This window comes from Opisthocomus hoazin, chromosome 4, assembly GCF_030867145.1.
Source record: "Opisthocomus hoazin isolate bOpiHoa1 chromosome 4, bOpiHoa1.hap1, whole genome shotgun sequence".
NCBI lineage: Eukaryota > Metazoa > Chordata > Aves > Opisthocomiformes > Opisthocomidae > Opisthocomus > Opisthocomus hoazin.
In genome coordinates, this window is record NC_134417.1 from 31,344,470 (window position 1) to 31,366,272 (window position 21,803).

Consider the following 21,803-nt stretch of genomic DNA (forward strand, 5'->3'; position numbering starts at 1 on the left):
AAAAGAGCATTCATAGATTACACATTATTAAAATTTTAAAAAGGAAATTTCACAGCAGTGGGACAAAAGAAGATACAGAAAAACACGGCTTATTTTGAGAACAAATACCAGACTGTTTTGAGTTCAGCACAAAACAAAACTGCTTGTAAAAATGTAGTTATTTGCTTATATTTGCAGGATTGCATCTGGGCTGGGACACTCTTTTTGTCACGAACCCCCAGCCTGAGGGTACTTTATTAGCACCAGGGGGTTTTTCCAGTGAAAAGCCTGAAAGCCAAAACTCTCTTTCTTCATCAGTTACATCGTTATTTTCTCAGATAATGTCACCCTAAACCTCCACCATCTATTTCACATATCTTTAGCTGAACTACAGCATAACTCACGATCCCAGTAACACAACATTGGATTGGCTGAATTGAAGGCTATCTATGTTCCATTAGATTATTTATTCCTGCAAGTGCATATTCCATCACAAAAGCCAATCAATCTAACCATGAAAGGGCCTTTTCTTTCCTTGTAACAGCAGAAACTCAAATCACAACTTTAAAAACGCAATACTGTCGTTCCCACATACATACACAATTTCCCATTCTCCCTGATCCTCCTGAGAAAAAAAGGAAGAAATACTTAACATTACTTACTTTACTTTACTTACTTTCTTTCATAATACTTTGTCCATAGGCATCTGTATTTCCATCAAAAGCAACACAACTACATAACTTCAGACCCTTAAAATTGTAAGTGAATTGGTACGGTGGGAGGCTTGTTTATGGGTTTTTTTGGATCTTCTTTTTGGAGGAGTTAGGGTATTTGGGGTGGGGGGAGGGTGTTTGGGAGATTTTTTGTTTGTTTTTCAGGGTTTTTGTTTGTTTGTTTGGGGGGTGATTCTGGTTTTGTTTTGGTTTTTTGGTTGTTTTTTTTTTGTGTTTTTTTTTTTTAAAGCTTTTTAGCAGTTAGCAAGTCTCTTCAGAGATTTGTTACGTGGTGAGGTGAAGCTCGTGTTCCATTTTAGAACCTCAATTATTCACATGTGACGGTCATGTCCCCCTCCATACCTGTGATGATTCAGAAGAATCCATTTCATTCAGGTCACAATCAAAGCATGAATAAAATAAAAGATGACGAGAAAACTATTTTTTAGCTCCAAACAGTGATTGCCCTAGTCGTTCACAAACTGTAACTGCAAGCTGGTTTTAAGTGTCTAAGAGCTTCTGTGTTTTTCCTAAATTATTACCCTAATCCCTATCCTTGAGGATTCCCAAATCATAGAGTTCGATATGGAGATCCACATTGTCCTGCTTCTGAAGCTGGCTGCTTACTTTACAGACAGTGTCTGCCCCAAAGCTGACAACACCTAATGTTCATAGTTACACTGAGCTAACAGTAGGAAAAGAATGCAGAAAAAGGCCCATGCTTATAATTTTTAATCTAGCAGCCAAGGTCACTGATAGACCTCTTCGGTCCCACAAGTGAGGAGTCGGAGAGGGTCGGACAGGACAGGTGACCCGACAATGACCAACAAGGTATTCCACGCCATGCACGTCGTACTCAGTTTAAAGCTGGGGGATCACGAGGGTCTCGCTCTCTTTGTCCATAGCCGGCTTCTGAAGAGGACCCTGCTCGTTGTCCTGCCTGCGATCCTGATCCAGATTCCGATCCGTGCACTCCTGAGTCCAGTTCCCATCCACTGCTGAGGCCAGTCCGGGACTGCCTGGGGCTGCCCGGCAGCTGCTGGCGGGACACCAGTGCCCCAGCACCCAGCTCTGGGAAACTCAGCATCGGTTTTGTGTATTTTATTTTATTTCTCTTATCTTTAGTATTCTTAGTGTTCTTAGTAAAGCTATTTTTATATTCAGTTTAAGTCTCTCTCCCTTTTCCTCCTTTTTCCCTTCCTCTGGTGGGAGGGTACAGGTTAATAGAGAGCATCTGCCACTCTGTTTATCACCTCCCTGCTCTAAACAGTGACACACCTAAATACCTATTTGTTTGATGGTCTGCATATCTCCCCAGAAGATTAAATCACCAGTCAAGATATGAATTGGAAGTTACTGTGAATACAGTTCTATTGTGAGAATGGAAAAAGCTACTAACGCACACATGCGTATACTATACTTGCCATACAGCAGTATCTAATGAACTAAAATTTCAAACTAACAACTGTAAAATGAGTTCAGTACAATCATGCTTCAATGGAAGGAATTTCACCTTTTTTGGAAAGATAGTGAGGCCAAGGGAAATTCCAGACCCATAGCACACATTTATAACAAGGCAAAAGACAACAAAAGCACATTTTTGTTAGTGCTATTTCGATACCAAATCAGTTACATGGAATACAATGTCTTCTTCTACTTCACAAAGAAAGGGAAACACACAGGTATACAACATTTCTACAAATTAGGCTACACATCTTTAGACGTGAGCAACACTTTAAGTGCACACTAAAACCATTGATTACATCAGCCCATTCTCTTTCAAACTCACCATGCAGAAAGTAGTAATGGCATTTATGAGTTAATAATGGCTTGTCAACAAGCACAGAAATCTCCTCAAAAAGCCCTGGTATATCTATACAGTCTCTGAGAAGGTTCTGTACTTCAGTACAGGAACTGTAAAGGAAGGCAATGCTTTATGAAAGCATGAAATAATCTTACGAATGAAACACCCGCTGTTAAAGACTTTTGAAGAGACAGAAGGCAGAGGAAACATCTCTGCTTGTGGCTCTTAAGAAAAAGAGGCACTCTCAGAAACGTGTTTCTTTTATGGAAAATATGCATGAGAAAATAGGATGTAGTTCACGCCACAGAAGCATAGTCTAGAAAAAAAAATATAAGATAAGACAATGAATTTAGGAAAATACTAGAACTAAAATGTATGAAGAACTGTTCTTTAACAATGAACGATCAAGCTATTCATTTGTATTTCAGTGTGCAATAGTGGCACTTCAAGCGTTGCAAAGGGAAAATATATCTAGCCAATACTACATCCAGCTACCTCCTCCTCTCGATAATCATCAATCAGCAGTGCCTGCACATCTTGGCCAATAGACTGTGGACTGGAGTAGCTTTTTCTTCTGATTGAGCCTCGAGACTCATCAGTGATGCTCTGAATCTGGGACAAAAAGGTTACCAACAACAACAAAAAGAACAGTCTACAGAAAAAAGCAGATTATCATGTTATTAAAAATAAAAACAGTCTTCATTTATATAGTTGAGATTTGGTATCTGTCGTGTTTTAGCCCTGACCAGCAACAAAGCAGCACATGGTTGCTCTATCACCCCTCCCCCCTCAGTGGGGTGGAGAGGAGAATTGGAGAATTGAAAGGAAAAGGCATAAAAACATGTGGGTGGGGATAAGGACAGTTTAACAGAACAGAAAAGGAAGCTAACAGTAACAACAATAATACTGATATGAAGAATATACGAAACAAGCAAATACACAGGGCAAATTTCTCACCACCTGACGCCCAGTGTGCTCCTGAGCAATGATTAACCTCCCCCCAGCCAGCACCCTCACTTAAAACTGAGCATGATGTCACATGGGATCGAATACGCCATTTATTTTGTTGTAAAATAGGGTATGTGATGTGATATACAGAGGGGGTACATGATGCGTAAGAGTGATAGGGAATTTCACAAAGATGAAGCAGAAAACAAAGGACTATCAGAGGCCTCAGGCAAGAACGCACCAAAGGGCACGTAATAAGCACACCCTAAAGAAGTGCGGATAAACCAGCAGACACCAAGATAATGAACCTGAGAAATCCATAAACTTCTCAGTGAGCCAACTCATGACCATATGGAAGCCCCACAGAGACCCAGGCTGCATGCATAATGACTATGCAAATATGATAAAATAGTTCCAGGAAATAGAATAAATATATATGAACATTCCAGGAAGCTTAATACACATGTAACAGGGTTACATAAGCTTGGGGTGAGGTGACCTACGGACCTACGGCACGCAGGTTAGGAGGAGTGACCCCCTGTGCATCTGGCACCACAATAAAGAACGCTTGCTTTTTAATGCCACATTGGCGTTAAGTTTTTCCTTCTGATTTCATTGACAGTTTTGGCAATCCAGGTGTGACTCTGCTTTTGAATTTCAACGGATTCATGGGATCGCAGGACCTCCAGACAGCACTGAGGGATTCTCAGAAAGAACCTCCGATCCCTGGCCCGAAGAATTCTGAGCAAAATCCCCTGAACTAAGGTAATAAGGCATTCTTTCTGGGTATACCAGTAACAAGGGTTGGCTGCCCGCCCATAATCTGCAGCAAAAGCTACACAGGGTTGGGCTATAAATGGTAGCTAAGGTGAGGAAGCCAATCTCTGCTAGGTGAAAGCCTGCAGAGCTGTGGAACTCTGGCTAAAGGGTTGGGCTTCAAGTCCCCAGAGGGGCTGAAGTCCCCTATAAGGTTGTGGGTTCGAGTCCCACTTAAGTAAAAGGGGTTAGTCACCAACACTGAGGGGTTAGAGTCCCCAACTTAGTTAATCGTCTTGTTTGGTCTCTGAATTTTGGTTTGCATATCAGAACTATGTATTTGTTGTGCATTCAGATACAGTTTTGTCTTTAGTGTTGTTGTATTTTATAATGGATAGTAAACCCTCGGTGGAAGGGTGGATTCTGAAAAGTCTCCCCTAGGATATATATTGAAACACTGGGAAAAGTAGCGGGGACCCCCTCACTCACAAAGAGCTTAATAGTGTATGGGGCTTGGTTTGTTTAAAGCGAACTGGTATGATTTGGGAACTGAACTGGGAATTTTAGAATTGGTTTTGGGATACTTACAAGTCGATACGTATTGTGGGATTACAAGTTCTCTGGTTATTTGGCACTGATGGATCATTTCGGGACTCTGGTTTTGGGTTGTATATTATATATACTGTATATACTGTCTTGAATGAGCTCTATGTATATGTATAAACATATTGATTGAGGTAGTTTGGTTGTACATACAGATTGTTGTACGTAAGTGATACACAGGCTGCCTTGATTTCAAAAAGATCCCCTCTAGGATATGTGCGTGTGTGTTGTGTTAACTGATTGGTCGAGAAGAAGAGAGGTTATTTTACTGTAACATGGGTTCTGGACAAGCTTCGGAGGTAGGAATTTTAAAGAAGTCACCTTTGGGATGTCTACTGAAGCACTGGAAGGGGGTGGGAGGTGATCTCCTCACAAGGAAACAATTAATTGAATACTGTAATCATTGGTGGCCAATGTATATTTTGGGAGATCAAGAGAAACAGCCAAAGAATGGAACTTTAAAGTATGATATTACAATTAAGGTTGTTTTGCTCGTGCAAAGGGAAATGGGAATGTGTCTACATTGTTTAAAGTATGGCAGGAGCCAGAGGAAAATCCCTCTGGATTTTGCAAACACTTGTGTAAAGTGACTAGGACAGAAAGGTATGCAGTTACAGGCTTCTTTGCTAGCTGCTACTCTGAATGGAAAAGGCAGAGGAGTACTGATCAGTCAAGAGACAGAAAGACAGAATTAAAGGAGGAGGTAGACAGGGTAGTCTTCCCAGAAAAGACAGGCACTGGAAGACAGAGTGCCCCAATTACCAGCACAAGTCCCTAAGGCTGGAGGGGGGGCTGGGGGTGTACAGTTCCTGACGCTGACCTGCTTGTGAGTCAGATCAGAGAGGACCAGGGGTGATTTTAAAAGGTATCCCCAGCAGATCCTCTGGTTCCAATTAAACTGGTGAACAACAAGATGGAATTTTCAGTTGATATGAGAACCACTCATTCTGTACTTAACACCTGCAAAGGAAAATTTTAGCCATGAGACTATTAGTGCTACAGGGAAACAAGAAACTCGTCTCTTTTTCCCTTACATGAAGTTAGGAAAGCAATGGGTGACTCACCAATTTTTGTATATGTCTGATTGCCCAGTACCCTTGATGGGAAGAGGTTTATTGAGCAAATTAGATGCTCAAATAACATTTAAAGATAGAGAGGTGTGACTACTAATACCTGAATCAAAGGCTGTGGAAGCGAGAATTTTTATGTTGCAGAACACACAAAGATCCAAGGAAGAAACTTCTGCAGAAGTAGAGGATTCAGTTAACACCCTTGCTCTGGGCTAGTGGAGTCCCAGGTTGGTCTAAATTGGTGGAAATAGTGAAAGCTGTCCTAAAATCTGGAACTAAACCAGTAAGACAAAACCAATATCCCATTAGGTGGGAAGCCAGAAAGGGGCTGGCGGAATTAATACTGAAATTTTTAAATTATGGATTGTTGATAGAACGTGAATCAGAATATAACACCCTGATATTGCCAGTGAAAAAGCAAGATGGCAAGGAATACAGGTTAGTTCACCCACTAGCAGCTAACCCATATACCTTGCTGACATCCCTGAAGGAAAAACATAACTGATTTACTGTACTTGATCTCAAGAATACTTTCTTCTACATATCTCTAAACAAAGACAGTCAGGAAATATTTGCCTTTGAAGGGGAAAGCCCCACCACCAGTTGGTGCAAAACACAACTTACCTGGACAGTGTTACCTCAAGGCTTCAAAAGCAGCCCTACAATATTTAGCAACCAGTTGGCAAAGGAGCTAGAACTACAGAAAAAGGAAAACCCTGAGGGAACAATTTGCAATACATTTTATTGGCTGCAGAGACCTGGGGAAAGTGTCTAAAGATGATTATACGTCTGTTGAATTTCTTAGGACAAGGAGGATACTGAGTATCAAATAGCAAATCCCAGGTGGGGAAGACGACTACAATTTATTTAGGTTTTGAGATCTCACAAGGACAGCGGAGACTGGGAACTGACAGAAAAGCAGCGATCTGCCAGACTCCAGAACCAAGAACTGTACAAGACCTAAGGGTGTTTTCAGGTGTGCTTGGATGGTGCAGACTGTGGATTCTCAACTGTGGATTATTGGTGAAACCCCTTTACGAAACTTTGAAGGGGTCAAAAAAGAACCATCTACTATGGACTCCCGAATGCCAAGTAGCCTTTAAGGACTTAAAAAATGCTTTGATGTCAGCACCTGCATTGGGACTGCTGGATGTGTCTAAACCTTTTTAGCTATTTGCACTTGAACAACATCTTGCCCTGGGCGTGCTGACTGAAAGAATGGGGAACCTGGAGAAGAGCTATGGGATATTTATCCGAACTGTTGGACAACATGGTAGCAGCTTTATACAAGATGGAAAAAAGGATAGTCAGATATGCAGTGGCTATAACTACACAGGTAATATAGGCTGGGGCCCTACCCATTAACATGTCAGACCAGAAGGCAGAATTGGTGGCATTGAGACAAGCCTTGAAGGTAGCTGAAAGGAAAAAGGGGAATACATGGACCAATTCAAAGTATGCATTTGGGATAGTCCATGCAACATGGGCTATCTGGAAAGAGAGAAGATTGTTGTCAGCTCGAGGATCACCTATTAAGTACAAGGAAGAAATTCTTCAACTTCTACAGGATATTCAGAGCCATAATGCATTGCCAAGCACATCAAATGGGACAAAACTGCTAGAGAGGTAACTGAACGAAGCATCTTGCATTGGTACCCATGAAACACGTGAAGCTCCCAATTCTGAAGCCTACTTATAGCAAGACAGATCAACAACTGGCATCACTGTTAAAAGCAACCACAAGTGATGCGGGCTGGTTAATAACCCCCACAAAACAAGTCACTGTTACACCACAGATAGTGACTGAAAGTGTAAGAGAGACATGAGAAAACACACTAGGGTGGTGAGGCTATGATTGCTAGGCTTCAAAATTTGATTGTATGTGTAGGGATGACTGGGACAGAAAAGTCTGTAATAGCACAATTCCTTACTTTAAAAAAAAATAATCCCATAAATAGGAAAAGGCTGCCCCCAGGGACCAGTAAGCAAGGAAATTCCCCCAGAGATTACTGGAAAATTGATTTTTCTGAGGTACCAATACAAAATGGTTACAGACATCTTCTCATATTAGTTGATACCTTCTCAGGATGGCTGGAGGTTTTCCCCCGTTGCACCAACAAAGCTAGGGAAGTAACTAAGCTATTACTCAAAGAAATAATACCAAGGCTTCGGGTACCAACAGGAATATCCTCTGATCGAGGCACATGTTTTGTGGCAGACTTAGTCCAACAGTTAAGTAAAATCCTGGGTATCAAGTGGGATTTACACATCCCATGGAGGCCTCAATCAAGTGGAAACGTAGACAGAGTTAATCAAACCCTGAAAAGCAAATTAGTAAGATATGTCAAGAAACCTCTTTAAAGTGGCCACAGGCCCTTCCATTAGCTCTTCTGAGAAAATCAGAATACAGTCAAGGTCTAGGAGTATATGGAAAACCATATCCAGCACCACCGTGCACCCAGCACCGTAAAAAACAATGCCTGCTTTTTAAGGCTACGTTGGCGTTAAGAAGTTTTACTCTCAATTTGAGTGACAGTTTGGCTAGTTTGGGTCCACTGTCCCAACAGCGGAGTCACCTTTGCGCTTCTTGTGAAAGTTAACCCTACCCCAGTCAAACCCAGGACCATATCATTGCTGGTTATAAACTTGGGTATATTTTCACAAACATGCCATTTGTTTCTATACACTATGGTGCTCTTTTTGAAATGTTTAGCAGTTAGTCACCAAGTCTTTTTACAGAGATTTGTGAAAACTTGAAGTGAATTGAATCCTTTAGTCCATACTGGAACCTCAAATATTCACTTGTTTGCGAGGGTCACATCCCCTCATATAGGCTACAATCAGAAGTATGAAAAAAAATAAGCAGATGAGAAAGCTGCTTTCCGACTCTAAACACTGATATATTTCCCAAACTTCTTCACAAACTATAGTTGTCCTTCTCACCTACATGCACCTGAAACAAAAGGGTTAAATATTTGCTTTAGCTAGTACAGAGCTGGGTTTTAGCAAGATAAGACAGAACTATCTGGTCAGCAAGGTCCTCCACCCAAGGCCTTGTAGATAACAGCCCAGGACAACTCAGCAGTTTCAGCCAAAGATAAAAAGTTTACTGTGAAGACTTCCTCCCAACGACCCCTGCCCACGACCACCAGATAAGAGTACACAGGCGCAAGTGGGAGGGAACACTTGATGATGAATTCCTGAAACTAACTGTAATAACCCTGCCTATTCTTGAAAATCTAATGAATAAGCATGCTTATGTAGAATAAATATCTAGTCGCCTGCTCCCTCGGTGTGCAAGTTAGGAGGGGCGATCCCCCTTGCACCCAGCGCCATAATAAACACACCTGCTTTATAGCCCTCCACGAGTTGTAGAGTTTTGTTTCCACACATCACACCCACATTTCCGCCAATCTCACCTAGCAGTAGCAATCTGCACAACAGCACTTGCGCTGTGCAAGCCACCACAGAGTAGTGGTGGGACAGATGACTGCCTTCAGAGCTCCAACAATATCACAGTCTGATCCAACAGTCATTAGTCTGGACTAGCTAGAGAAGAAAGCTAACAACCACCAGGAAGGGCAGCACAGAAGTGAATGCGGCACTACATTTTCTTTCATCTTTGCAGCACTACTGTCAAAGTCAAATAAATAAATGTTTGGCAGGTGCACCTAAGCCTGCACGTTACACTTTGCAGGCATGGGTTATATTTACACTTGAATAGAAGCAAATCAACAGAGTTTCTCAAAAAAGGAAACAAAAATGAAATGAGCCTGTCCCCCAGTTCCACAAGGAAACCCAGGGCAAGATCAAATAAAGTTCCATTTAAAAAAGTGTCAGAAAAGGGGAGGGCGAGGGCATCTCCTCAGGGATAAGAGCATGTCTGAGATAAACAGCAAAAGAATGCTGTACAAAACCAAATGCTCCTCTTCGCAAAGGTTTGATCCTGGTTTGAAGAGGTACAAGCACAAAAAGTGAGGTTGAAGTACTAACCTTTCTGGTAACAGGAAACAAAACTACAAGCACCATTCAAAGCTGGAATATCAAGATTGCATTTGAATGTCTAGAGGCAGATTATAAAAACAAAAGCTATGTTAATGTGAACTACTGATACTAACCACAGCAGTGTTTTGGAGATCATAATAAAACTGGAGTGATGTCTCATTTAAGAGAAGAGGATCAGATTAAGAAAGGGCCTGGCACACTGAGTACTCAACTTGTAGATCCAGAGGAAGCAAGGGCACAACTAAACAACATTTTCTGATGAAATCTACCTTGTCCCTTTTGTACTACAGATATCCTAATCAGAAACAACAGATGACTATGGCGTTGATTCTCGGACAAGGCAGAAAATAAGTACTAGATGTTCTTGGAATTATCAAGGATTTTACTTCAGACCATGAAACAAATTCAATGGTATTTTGAATGTCTCAGATTTTACCCTGCCTGATATGAAGAAACAAACTTTAGCTATCATGGTGAAAAAAAAAGGGAGGGGGAGAAGAAAGAAATGAAAACTTCCAAGCAAACAACACACTGAAGTAGTGCAAATTCCAACCAACTCACAGAGCTGAGAAGAAATTCTTTCGTCTCTACTATGACTTACATGCTATAGACTGCAGCACCTTACAACCTTGGGCTACTTGTAAAGCATTCATGAGTAAGTTAAATCCTTATAAGCTTACTGTAGATTGATTAATTACTCATACTTCACTGGAAAAATACTAGTGTTCAATAAAGAAATGAGAAAACACTTAAAAACACTGAGTAAGGAGTACAGGAGAACTTAGTTTTTACTGAAAAGATGTTAGGCAGGCTTGCATCAAGAGAAAACTACTGTGATGCAGATGAGAAGAGAATTTACAGCGGCCCAGTGTTGTGTCAATACAAGGCATCTTTAGAAACTTTAAAAAATTCTGCCAAATGGAAAAAAGGATAAACAACAAGAGTTGAAGAAAAACAAAAAAACAGAAAGGAACTGCATAAACTGTAAGATTAACATCAAAAAGGCATAGGCACAGAATTAGTTACAATTATCAGCAGACAAAAAAGCCAGAAGAAAAAAACCTAGTTATTTTATGAATGAGTAGTTAAACACAGTAGAGATCTCTTCTTTGGCATGGGAGGGAAATCACTGTAAGTGAAAGCAAAGCCAAAGCATTTAATACCTTCTACATCACTAAAAAGTGTTAATAATAATAAGACAGTTAACAGAGTAAATGAGTTTGTAGAAGCACAATACAAAGGAAAAAAAAGAAAAATATCTACAAGTGACAAAAATAAAGCTGCGTAAAGCTTGTCACTACAACGTGCAAAATACCACTAGGGACTAGTCAGGGTATGGGAGCAGCAAACATAGCATTCCCATCTGGATGTCACAGGATTATAGGTTAGTCACACTAATTTTTGGCTCCATAAACAACAATTAGTTGATACACAAAACATTCAAAATAATGCAGAAACTAAAAAATAGTCAGTGCGAGTTGAACAAGACCAAGTCACAAGAAAAAGCTAATCAGCACAGTTGAATAATCATGTGTCGGAGACCGTATCTCAAGACAATTGCCTCAAAGCTTGTTTGGATCCATGGTGGTGACTATCTCTTGTGACTATGTCGACTGCTTGCTAAGTATCTTTGTTTCCTGTCTTTTCCTCTCTTTCTTGTCACTGTTTCCTCTCCTGCTGGAGAAGGGATTGTGTGGGTTTTCCACGCGCCCTATTATCCACAAGCAAATGGAATAGTGGAAAGCCTAATCAGCATTCTTAAGCATTTCCTTAAGCCCCATGAATCGGAATGGTTGAAGCGATTTTGGGACGCAATTACTTATGTAAACAATCGATGGGGGGGTAAATGGATGCCCTAAGATCATAGCTTTTTGTCCTAAGGTCCCCAATTTGATCTCAAATGTTTATGGCCCTGACCATCCCCAAAACCTCTCTCACTTTCCAGGTCAGCCAGTGTTGGTAGCATTACCCACCGTCAGAACCATGCCACTGGTACTTGAAACCCCCATAAATAAATACATCTGGAAGGGAAAAGAAGCCCATGGGAAAGAACACAAAATTAATGCAAGATAGACTGTCCCGTCTTTTTGATATTGGTATAACTCCAGTTCTCTGGGGACCGAGTATGGTTTTTTCTCTTTTCCTTTAACAGACAAAGTCTGTGGGACAAAAATCAAAGCCTTTGCCGGGAGGCAAATAGATGGTGATCCTGATTCTTTGTATAATACTGATGGTTATAGCTCTATTAATATTTATAGGATGCACAGTTTACCATCGCAGGCACTGTTTTTGGGCAACCGTTCTCTTCACCCTTAGCACCACAGGAAACCTCTCTCTTCCCACTTTGGGACACAAGTGGGAAAATAAATTTATAGTGCTAGGTTCTGAAGTAGATCATCAATTTAACCTCAGCAATTGTTGGGTCTGTGGTGGTCCAACCGGTCTGGAGAGCTGGCCATGGACTGCTGTCCCCATTTCCCCTGAATGGTTATGAGTAATTACCGTGAAGTCAAAAGTGATTCCTATTGGAATGAAGACTCACAGCCCTAGGCAATACAATACCCAGCCCAAGGTGTGCATTGCCTAAACTGAACACAAGAGGGCGGGGTTTTCTTGGGAAATAGCAAGTGTACCTGGACTTATGCCTATAGTAACTATTGCCTCACTGATGGTTGTAAACCCATTGATTGCTCAAGAAGTTCAAATCTGACCGCTTTTGTGTTCCGTGGAGGTGGCCAGACATACTGTCACCTCTTTAGGTCCAAAGCCTTGAGTCTTGTATCCCGCTGGCCCAGCTGGGCCTGGGTAAGTTAAACAGGACACAGAAAATGGTTTTCCTGGTTTTTGTCTCCCACTATCAGTCCAGAATTTATATCCCCAAATCCACTAAAAATTACACACTACCGTGTATCACCAGTGTTACTTGCTTCTGGATTAATGACACCGGTGCTTGGTCCTGTTCCATTTACTAGATACCTTACCCTCAACCCCTGTCAATGTGCCATCCTCTGGGAATAGATAACTCAACATATTTCCAGTTGCCACGGATACCCATGGCCCTGTCTGAAAGTGGCACCTGGGCATTAAAAGGTCATCACTGGATTTGCGGTCACCACGCATACAGGCGTTCCTAAGAACTGGAGTGTGCTATGTGGGGATGATCTGCCCCTTGTTCTTTCTGCTCCCAGAGAAAGAGGGCAATGGATTAGGTGTTAAATTATATGGTGATCTCAAATGAAATTGGTGGTCCATTGATACCTCAATAGCAGGTGGAAGTAAACAAATCTGGGACAAAGATGAGTGGACCACTCCAGGTATTATACAACATTATGGACCTGCCACCTGGAACCCCAATGAGTGGATCAGAGGTGCTTGAGAACCTATTTACAACTTAAATGGAATTATCCAGCTGCAAGCCGTCCTAGAAATCATTACTAATGAGACGGCCTGTGCACTTGATCTGTTGGCAGATCAGGCCAAGCAAATGCGGGCAGCGATACTCTTAACTCCACGTGGTTCTCAATTACCTCCTAGCCGAGGAGGGAGGCATCTGTGGTAGACCGAATGATTCTAACTACTGTTTAAAAATTGACAATAATTGTCAAGTTGTTAAACAAATCGCTTTGGGAATACCAAAGCTGACCCACGTCCCCGTCCAAAGCTGGAAGGGTTGGGAATTTGATCCCTTCTCCTGGCTTCCAGGTGCCCCACGAGTCAAATGTGTTCTTTTCAATATGTTATGTGGTGTTGCATTGTTATTGTTCCTTCCCTGTTTAATTCCATGTTTTCTACAGTTAATCCAACGCACTGTTTCAAATATGCCATTTATAGCCGCCTCGTCTCACAATGATGTTGAAGATATCCACGCAATATATCTATACCTAAAATTTCATTTGTAAGAATAGTATAAACTAAGCTCTTTTCCACACTTAGCCGTTTTCTCTACATTTTCACCACCAGGAGCGAAGAAACAACCACCTTTGAGTCACGGGGTGGTGTCAGAGACCATATCTTAAGACAACTGCCTCAAAGCTTCTTTGCAAAGCTCGCTGCAGGACCTCCTAGCAGGCCAGCAAAGCTTGTTTGCAGCCCAGCTCGCTGCAGGATCTCCTGGCAGGCCAGCCAAATACAAACCAGACAAGGCATAAAACAACCACCTGAAAACAGCCTTGAAGGGAGTTAGAGGGCAGGTATGTCATTGTGGAAAATGTGTCTAGACACCGACCCCCTCCCTGACCTACCAGAGCCAGGACTGAGAAAACACATATACATGGGACTGGGGAACGTGGGGTACATGCCATTGCCTAGGGAACAATCTCCCTGAATACCTTATAAAAGGCCTTGTGACCAGACAACGGGGGGCCCCCCACCACTGACGCACACAGAAATCACAGAACAACGGGACGCTGCTGGATCCATGCTGGTGACTATCTCTTGCGACTATGTCGACTGCTTGTTAGGTTTCTTCCTTTCCTGTCTTTTCCTCTCTTTCTTGTCGCCGTTTTCCTCATGCCTTCGTTTGAATAAATGATCAATAAATCTGTTTGACTGGCAGCATTTGACCTCATTTGTGTCTTAATTTCACTCTGGAAATACCAACAAATCTCTACGGCTCGGGTCTTCCCGGACCGTAATATCATGAACCTCAGACACTGATACATGGGAACTCTGGAAATGCTCTGGATATATTACACACTGATGGTCAAATGTTTTGCTAGTAAATAGTTGCACCGATCTTAACAAGAACAGGAAAACTCTAAACATCTGTTCACATAAAAAAGCATTCCCCTCCCTCGATTATTTTAACCTTGCAAGTGAAACCTGCTGTAGAAAAACTAACATAGAAAGCAGTTATAAAAGCTTTTGACTAGTTTTAAATTGATTAGAAGCCACAGCCAAGTAACAGTACTTTCAGATTTTTCACAGGGTGCCTTGTTATGCCCAAAGTCCCTACCTCTCTTTCCCTTTCGTTCTTTGATAGCTGCATCTGTTTTAACATCTGAGATCGCTGTTCCATCATAAGTGTCTTCTCATATGTGAATGCAGAAATATCATTTTCAAACTGCAAAAAAGATTTGCATTAGAAACATCAGAAGAAGAGTACTAAGAAGTTTAGACACATTTAGACAGTTTACCGCATTCACTGCTGCTTTCATTCAGCTGTGGACATATTTATGGCATTAGAGTAATCCCAAGCACAGCAATCAATCAATCATTTCTGTCCTCATTCATAAAACTTCACCTTCAAACAGTAATCTCATACAATGAACTATCCTACTATAGCAATATCAATGTGCTTTTTATCTAAACTTGAGGTATTTGGGACAGAATTTCCACTGTTCTGTTCCAGCTAGGCTGCAGAAATTAGAAAGAGTTGAAAACACTAATTTAAACTGGGTCTGCATCGGTGACTCCTGAGTATCTGTGCACATTTGTTTCCTTAAAAACTGCCTAGAGCCACAAAATAACACATTGTCCTTTCACCAGTGAGAAATGTCCACCAAGAGAAGCATTTACAAAGAAACTCTGACATACATTCTCACATCAGCTCAAAGCTAAAATACAACATAAAAATCTACAGCTGTCATCTGTGTCATCACTGACTCCTAATGTGTCTCTTATCTTTCGGAAGATTCTCAGGGTTAAAAATGACCCACATAAGAATAAATTGGCATTCTGTTCATTTTCTTTCACCTGCACATGCCACAACATTGTAGTCTTTTACATTCAGTACCCTAAGCAAAACAAAGCTAAAATAAATAAAAGTATTTCTCTTATTTCTTAGTTCAAAACACTAACCAAATCTTTCATCAGTCATTTTTTTCAGAAGTAATTTAAATGATTCTTAACATTTGCTTTATGGACAATTAGCACAACACATCTTTTTGTCAGGTTTTGCTCATTCCAAGAACCAGTGGTGGTAGAAATTTTGAACCAGTTGACCCATCTTCTTCATTCCACTTCAGAATGAGTTTAAAAGGTTGTCTTTTTTTTTTTTTGGGGGGGGGGGGGTGGGGTGGGGGTGGGGGGGTCTTACTATGGATATTATGCTAGTCACCTCTGAGCACTGGAAATGAAGTTTTTTCTTAGCTGCCCAAAAAAAGAGGGTCTGGACAGACTACAGCTTTAGTCCTTTCTCTTTAGCAGTTTATGACCAGCATTTAAAAAGGGGTAAGTTACAAGCCAAATAGAGACAAAATGAATTTTGTAAATCTGTAGTTGTATTGTCTTGATGTTCAGTGACAAAGAGGCCGGCAATGCTGAGAACCACCGACACACTCTCATGGGGGCCTAGGGATTGCTTATTCCAGAGAGAGATTCATACAGCAGTTGGAGAGATGGACTTGTTCATCTTCTCTCAATGCTGGATGCCATGGATTATTAGATTAAGCACACTCCACCTTCCATTCCACTGCCTTTTTAAAATTCAAGCTTTTTCCTTCCCGAATGAACTATCTCTATGGACTAGCCCTCATAACTAAAGCAGGCATTAACAAATCAAAATGGCTCAACTCTGCTTGTCAAAACTCACTACCACATACACTAGCATTCTGACATGGTTGCCTTAAAAAACTCCTTCTTGGTGGGACTACAGTCTTTCCCTTTTCATATTTGGACTAACACCTCAGTTTCAAACATGCTAAATCCATTTTCCCAAGTCCAGTCTCAATTGCACCTAGAAAAAATATGCAGTAACATACCATTTCAACAACTTCCACTTCAGCATTCAGTCTAAGATGATATAAGAACATCTGAAGATCCTTCTTCATTTGAATGCTGTTATCATCCATTTGAGCAACGGTGAAGATACGCATTTTGCACCTTCTCCAAACCTATCAAGAAGATACATTATATCAATTCATAACAGTGATTGCTAGCATCACGCATAACTCTACCAAGGTGAAAGAGTATTTCATTAGAAATGCTTAGAACTATTCATAGCTAGAAAATAAAATCCCAGCCATTTTCTGTCGTCCTTGCCTTGTGCTGTCGAAGGAGAAAAGGCAGTAACATCAGCATACCACCATCATGAACAATCCACCACACATCTATATTTCCTTCAGTAAAACGTTCTTGATTTGTTGGAAATAAGTCAATGTTTTTAGCCACCAACAGTGCCTGCTGAGCTGCTGTTGTTTCTCGTACAGTATCTGCAAGGGAAAACAAGATATTCGATCGAGAACTTCTAATTTTCATTCATGGCTTTTGTTTTGAACTCAAGAGCTTAAATAATCCCAGATTCTGTTGAGGAACATCAGAGGAACATCCTGGATTTAGTGACTAACCTGCTTAGGAGAAGGAGAGAAGTCATGAAGAGACTGAGGGCTGAGAAAACCCACTCCAAGTGAAATCAAATGTGCGGAAATATTCAATTGTCCACTGGATGTTCAGCGCCACATTTCCTCCACACAGCACATTAATTACATAGTTGTATTCCATTAATTACATTGTTGAGCCACAAGGCTGGTGAGGCGTATAGAGAACAAGTCTTACGAGGAGCGACTGAGGTGGCTGCGGCTGTTTAGTCTGCAGGAGGATGAGGGGAGAGTCTGGAGCAGAGGAGGCTGAGGGGGGACCTTATTGCTCTCTACAACTACCTGAAAGGAAAGTGTAGTGAGGCAGGTGTTGGTCTCTTCTCCAGGTAACTAGCAAAAGGTTGAGAGTCAATGGCCTCAAGCTGCATCAGGGTAGGTTTAGATTAGATATTAGGAGAAAATTCTTTACTGAAAGAGTGGTCAGACATTGGAATAAGCTGCCCAGGGAAGTGGTGGAGTCACCATCCCTGGAGGTGTTCAAAAAACGTGTGGATGTGGCACTTTTGGGATAAGGTTTAGTAGGCATGGTGGTATTGGGTTGACAGCTGGACTTGATGATCTTAGAGGTCTTTTCCAACTTCTAATTCTATGATTACAAATGCATAGCAGAAAGTCAAGTAAACACATACCAACAAAATTTTTCCATGAGAAATTATTTTCTGTCTGTTTCCATGACTGCGGCCATGCCATCAGCACTGTGTTGTGCTTCATCCCTCCTAGACCAGCTGACTGAATCAAATAGGATATTCCATCTCTGAAATTAGGAGACACCACCATCTGGCAAAATCCTTTAGTCTTTTCTACTCCCATTAAGGCCTTAACGTTCTGCAAAAGGAAAATTGCATGTAGGCAAACACAGTCAGCAACCTTGGTAAACACCATAAGGACTAACAGCACTAAAGAGCAGCAACACATTAGCTACAGTGTGCAACGCACATCAAGAAACTGCTAACCCCAAAACAGTGAATACGATTTTATGACAACAAAAACTCATAACATCCATCTCCCCAAAAGACACCACGCAGGCTTTTCATTACTTTAACTATTCAGCCTTTTCATTCCAAATAAAAATGAACAAGATATGAGTAAAACCACTTTGACAAACACAAATAAAGTGACACTGCTTCAGGTAAAGTCAAAACTGTGGACTGGCAAAGCACGTATGTTTGGAATGACAAGTCCTTTCTTTTGGAATTGGAAGGGGTTGGAAAAACGTGGTGCCAAGAACTTTAGACAAAGAGTCTGCCAAAGCTCCCTAACCAGCTTTGACATTAAGAGGCTGATTCTTTATTTATTGGCTCCCGACACAGAAAAATAGATGCACAGAAGACAAAGTGTGATCACTGGCTGAATAACGACAAGATAAACCGACTAGATTAAGTGTCCCCCACCCCTTTAATTCCAACATGGCTCCCCTTCATTTGAACACTGATAAACATACAGACACTTCACCAAGTAATTTAAAAGTAGTATTCAAAATGGTATCAAGGTTGACTAGGGAACATCAGCTTTGGCATTTGCTATGTTTTGATTGCATGACTGAAAAGACCCAACATCACCAATGACTTGTGGGGGAGATCAGCGCGGTTTCAGAAGGAAGAACCAGCACATCAAAATTTGGACTTTTGGAAGCGCAAAAATTCCTATAAAACACCATCAGGAACAGATTTGATCACAGAATGCCTGGCACTGGCTCTGTGTGGCTTCACATCAGAAATTGTGTTTAGTAGAGAAAAAAAAGTCTTCAGAGAGCTCGGCAGCAAAGCCAACACGTCTGTCTGTGCAAACAATACCCGCGGGGGCATATCAGTTTAAATAGATGCTTTTTTCTTTAAAAGAAAGACAGGAAAAATCTTGATTTCCTACACATCTTTGGAAACACTTTCTAGTTCAAATTTTCCAAAACCAATGACGGCCCCAGATGCTCAAACTGCTACAATTCATCTTCATTTCCATTTTAAAAGCAATAGCATCCTCGATCTTAACACCAGGTCTGACTGAGAACCCGTGGATTAGGTCCCGCTTAAATTAATTCCTGTTCCGGCTCTCAAAAATGTCATCGACTTCAAGTTAAGCCAACTATCGGTAATATTTCAAATCCTCAGTTTCTGTTTAAAGGTTTTCTTTGTTTTATTCCAGAGGCCTGATCCTATTCCTGGTCTTGTTTGCTACTCACACATGTTGATAAAAGCTTAGTAACAATTACTTTCACAATACAGCATCGCTAGGCTTTTTCCACCACGTTCTCAAGCTAATTGCTCTCTTGGAGCCTTTGCACACAGTATCACCTAGGCCATCTGGCTTCTTACTTTTGTCATTTTAAAACATGCTAGGGACAAGGCTGAATAAGAGGGAGAAAACAGACGGCTGGGAGAAAAACGGCAGCTAGCTTTGTTAAGTGCATTTCAACATCTCAAACGCTCCTCTGTTTTAGAGACATCAGGTCTGAATAAAATCACAGGCATTTTTACACAGCTTCGAAGACGACTTGGATCGAAACAGTAGACATTTCAACTGATACCCTTGTCAACAACACTGAAGATAACCACCATTTTTGGAAGATATAATGGCAACCAAAGCCTACTTTTAGAGTAGGCTTTACAGTAGTTTTCTAAAGGCAATAGATTTTCTTCAACAATATTCAATAAAATGAACATGAAACATGGTATTTTCTAAAAATGTTTCCCCACTATAAAGTTAGGGGTAGAAGACTTTGCGTAAGTAAGCAAATGTAATAATCTATACCAGGTTACCCCAATACTGGATTAAACAAAGCAATACACAAGTTGTTTACGACTGAACAAAAAGGGGAAACTTGCTTTGCACTGAAAGTCCAAGTTGTATGAACAATGGATCTTCAGAAGCTCAGTCTATTAATGCCCTTTTTTCCTTCAGGTGACAATTTAAAATCAAGTTCAGGTATTTTCAAGGGCTTCCCACAAAAATGTCTATGTATTTCCAACTGGGTAGCACATTCAAATACTGACAAGTTCTCAGGAGGGGAAAAAAAAAAAAGAAAAAAAACACAAACACCAACAGAGAGAGAGAAACACTCAAATTAAATTCACTTCTGCTTGTAAGCACAGTTAGATGTAATGTTAAGCTATCTGACAACCTACTATTTTTTCCCATCTCACACCACCTTCTCTGAAGATGTGGGATAAATAGGAAAGAAAAAAAAAAGAAAGTAAAGGATCTCAAGAAGGATTCCATTTACAGTTAAGCAAGAGTAGGATCTCAGCACAGACTGCTCCTAATCCTGGCTCTGCTATGTATTTCTAGGACAATGTAGAAAGTATCATGTATAAATCCAGATGATGAGATTATGTCAAACACATCTGCATCTGTTAGATAAATGTTAAATCTGTTTTCTTTATAAGGTAATTTCTTAAAAGTCTATCACTTCTTTTTTTCAAGAATGTAATTTGATTAGGAGTCCAGGGCTCTTAATATCAAAGAAAATAAAAATCTAAGAAGTATCAGCACTGTCTCATCCTATTTGGAAATTTTACAAAATATTTTGCTACACACAACAACCTATTCTTCATATATAATCATTGATTAGGCTGACAGTAAAAATCGATGTTTTATTCAATACGTTACAACTTTCTATTCTAATTCAAGATACGAGTTATCCAGGTTCAACATTCAAATTCTCATGGAAGTTACAAGTGTTGGTAAGCTGTCTTTGACACACCTCTTCAGCTTTCTGAGTTTCTGTACATTTATCCAAGTAAAGTCCCTGAAGCACTGAGCCCACGATAGTCAGTCCTTTACCAGCCTTCAATTGAGAGGTGAAAGAAAGCAGTCTAGGATGTTTCACCAACTGCTCAGCATCCAGGTTTAACAAGACCAAAAGCTGAGGTCTGCCAAAAAAAAAAGTTAAACATATATATATATAGGAAAGCAAGAGAGAAATGAAAAATTAAAATTAATCACTAATAAAATGCAGATTAAGTGCTTAATTCAATGGAACACATTCAACTATCAAGCAAGGAGGTCATATAATTGGCAACAGCAACAACACTTCAGGTACAGAGTACCTACATGAGCCACCATACCATCATTCTGAAAAGCTACCCTAAGGGACAGGTTTACCAAGAAAATTATTGACTCAAAATTATGACCCTTCCAAGGTCATCTAGTGCAACCTACTGCTTGAAGTGGTTAAACACTGAATGCACACCCAATTATTTACAGCTCCATCCAGCTGGATTTTGAAAACCTCCAGAAACAGATATTATCACTTCTGGGTAACATCTTCAACATTTAATTACCACCATTGGGGCGGGCGTGGTTGTTTTTTTCTTTTCTCTTTCTCCATTTTATCATGTTCTCTCATTCTCCTACCATATACTGCTGTAAGGAGTCTGACTGGGCATTGCACTTGTCCTTCTGCATTTTCGTGATCATCTTCTCGACCCATTTCTCTACCTGTGGAGGTCCTTCCAAAAGGACAGTCACACCCTTAACCACACTGGTAGCACCCCGAGTTCAGTTTCAACTGCATACTTCATGAGGACGCATTTTGTTTCCTTTCACCAACATCCAATCTGCTTACTTTTCCCAAACCAACATTTTATAATTTTCCTGTCATTACTGCAAGTTC

The 21,803-nt window shown here is 40.7% G+C and overlaps 1 protein-coding gene across 3 annotated transcripts in view; it reads right to left on the bottom strand.

Moving 5' to 3' along the window:
* The window catches only part of LOC104334080 (solute carrier family 12 member 7), a 91,030-nt gene that overhangs the window by 22,447 nt on the left and 46,780 nt on the right, over positions 1 to 21,803 (bottom strand). For 2 of the 3 annotated variants that reach the window (XM_075418516.1, XM_075418517.1), the window contains exons 17-21: positions 20,892 to 21,060; positions 17,824 to 18,019; positions 16,860 to 17,029; positions 16,580 to 16,711; positions 14,833 to 14,940 (exon numbers count right to left, since the gene is read on the bottom strand). In XM_075418516.1, coding sequence (XP_075274631.1) covers positions 14,833 to 14,940; positions 16,580 to 16,711; positions 16,860 to 17,029; positions 17,824 to 18,019; positions 20,892 to 21,060 — 775 coding nt within the window. Of the gene's footprint in view, positions 1 to 2,991; positions 3,109 to 14,832; positions 14,941 to 16,579; positions 16,712 to 16,859; positions 17,030 to 17,823; positions 18,020 to 20,891; positions 21,061 to 21,803 lie in introns of all 3 variants that reach the window. The other variant, XM_075418518.1, reaches the window with a different exon arrangement.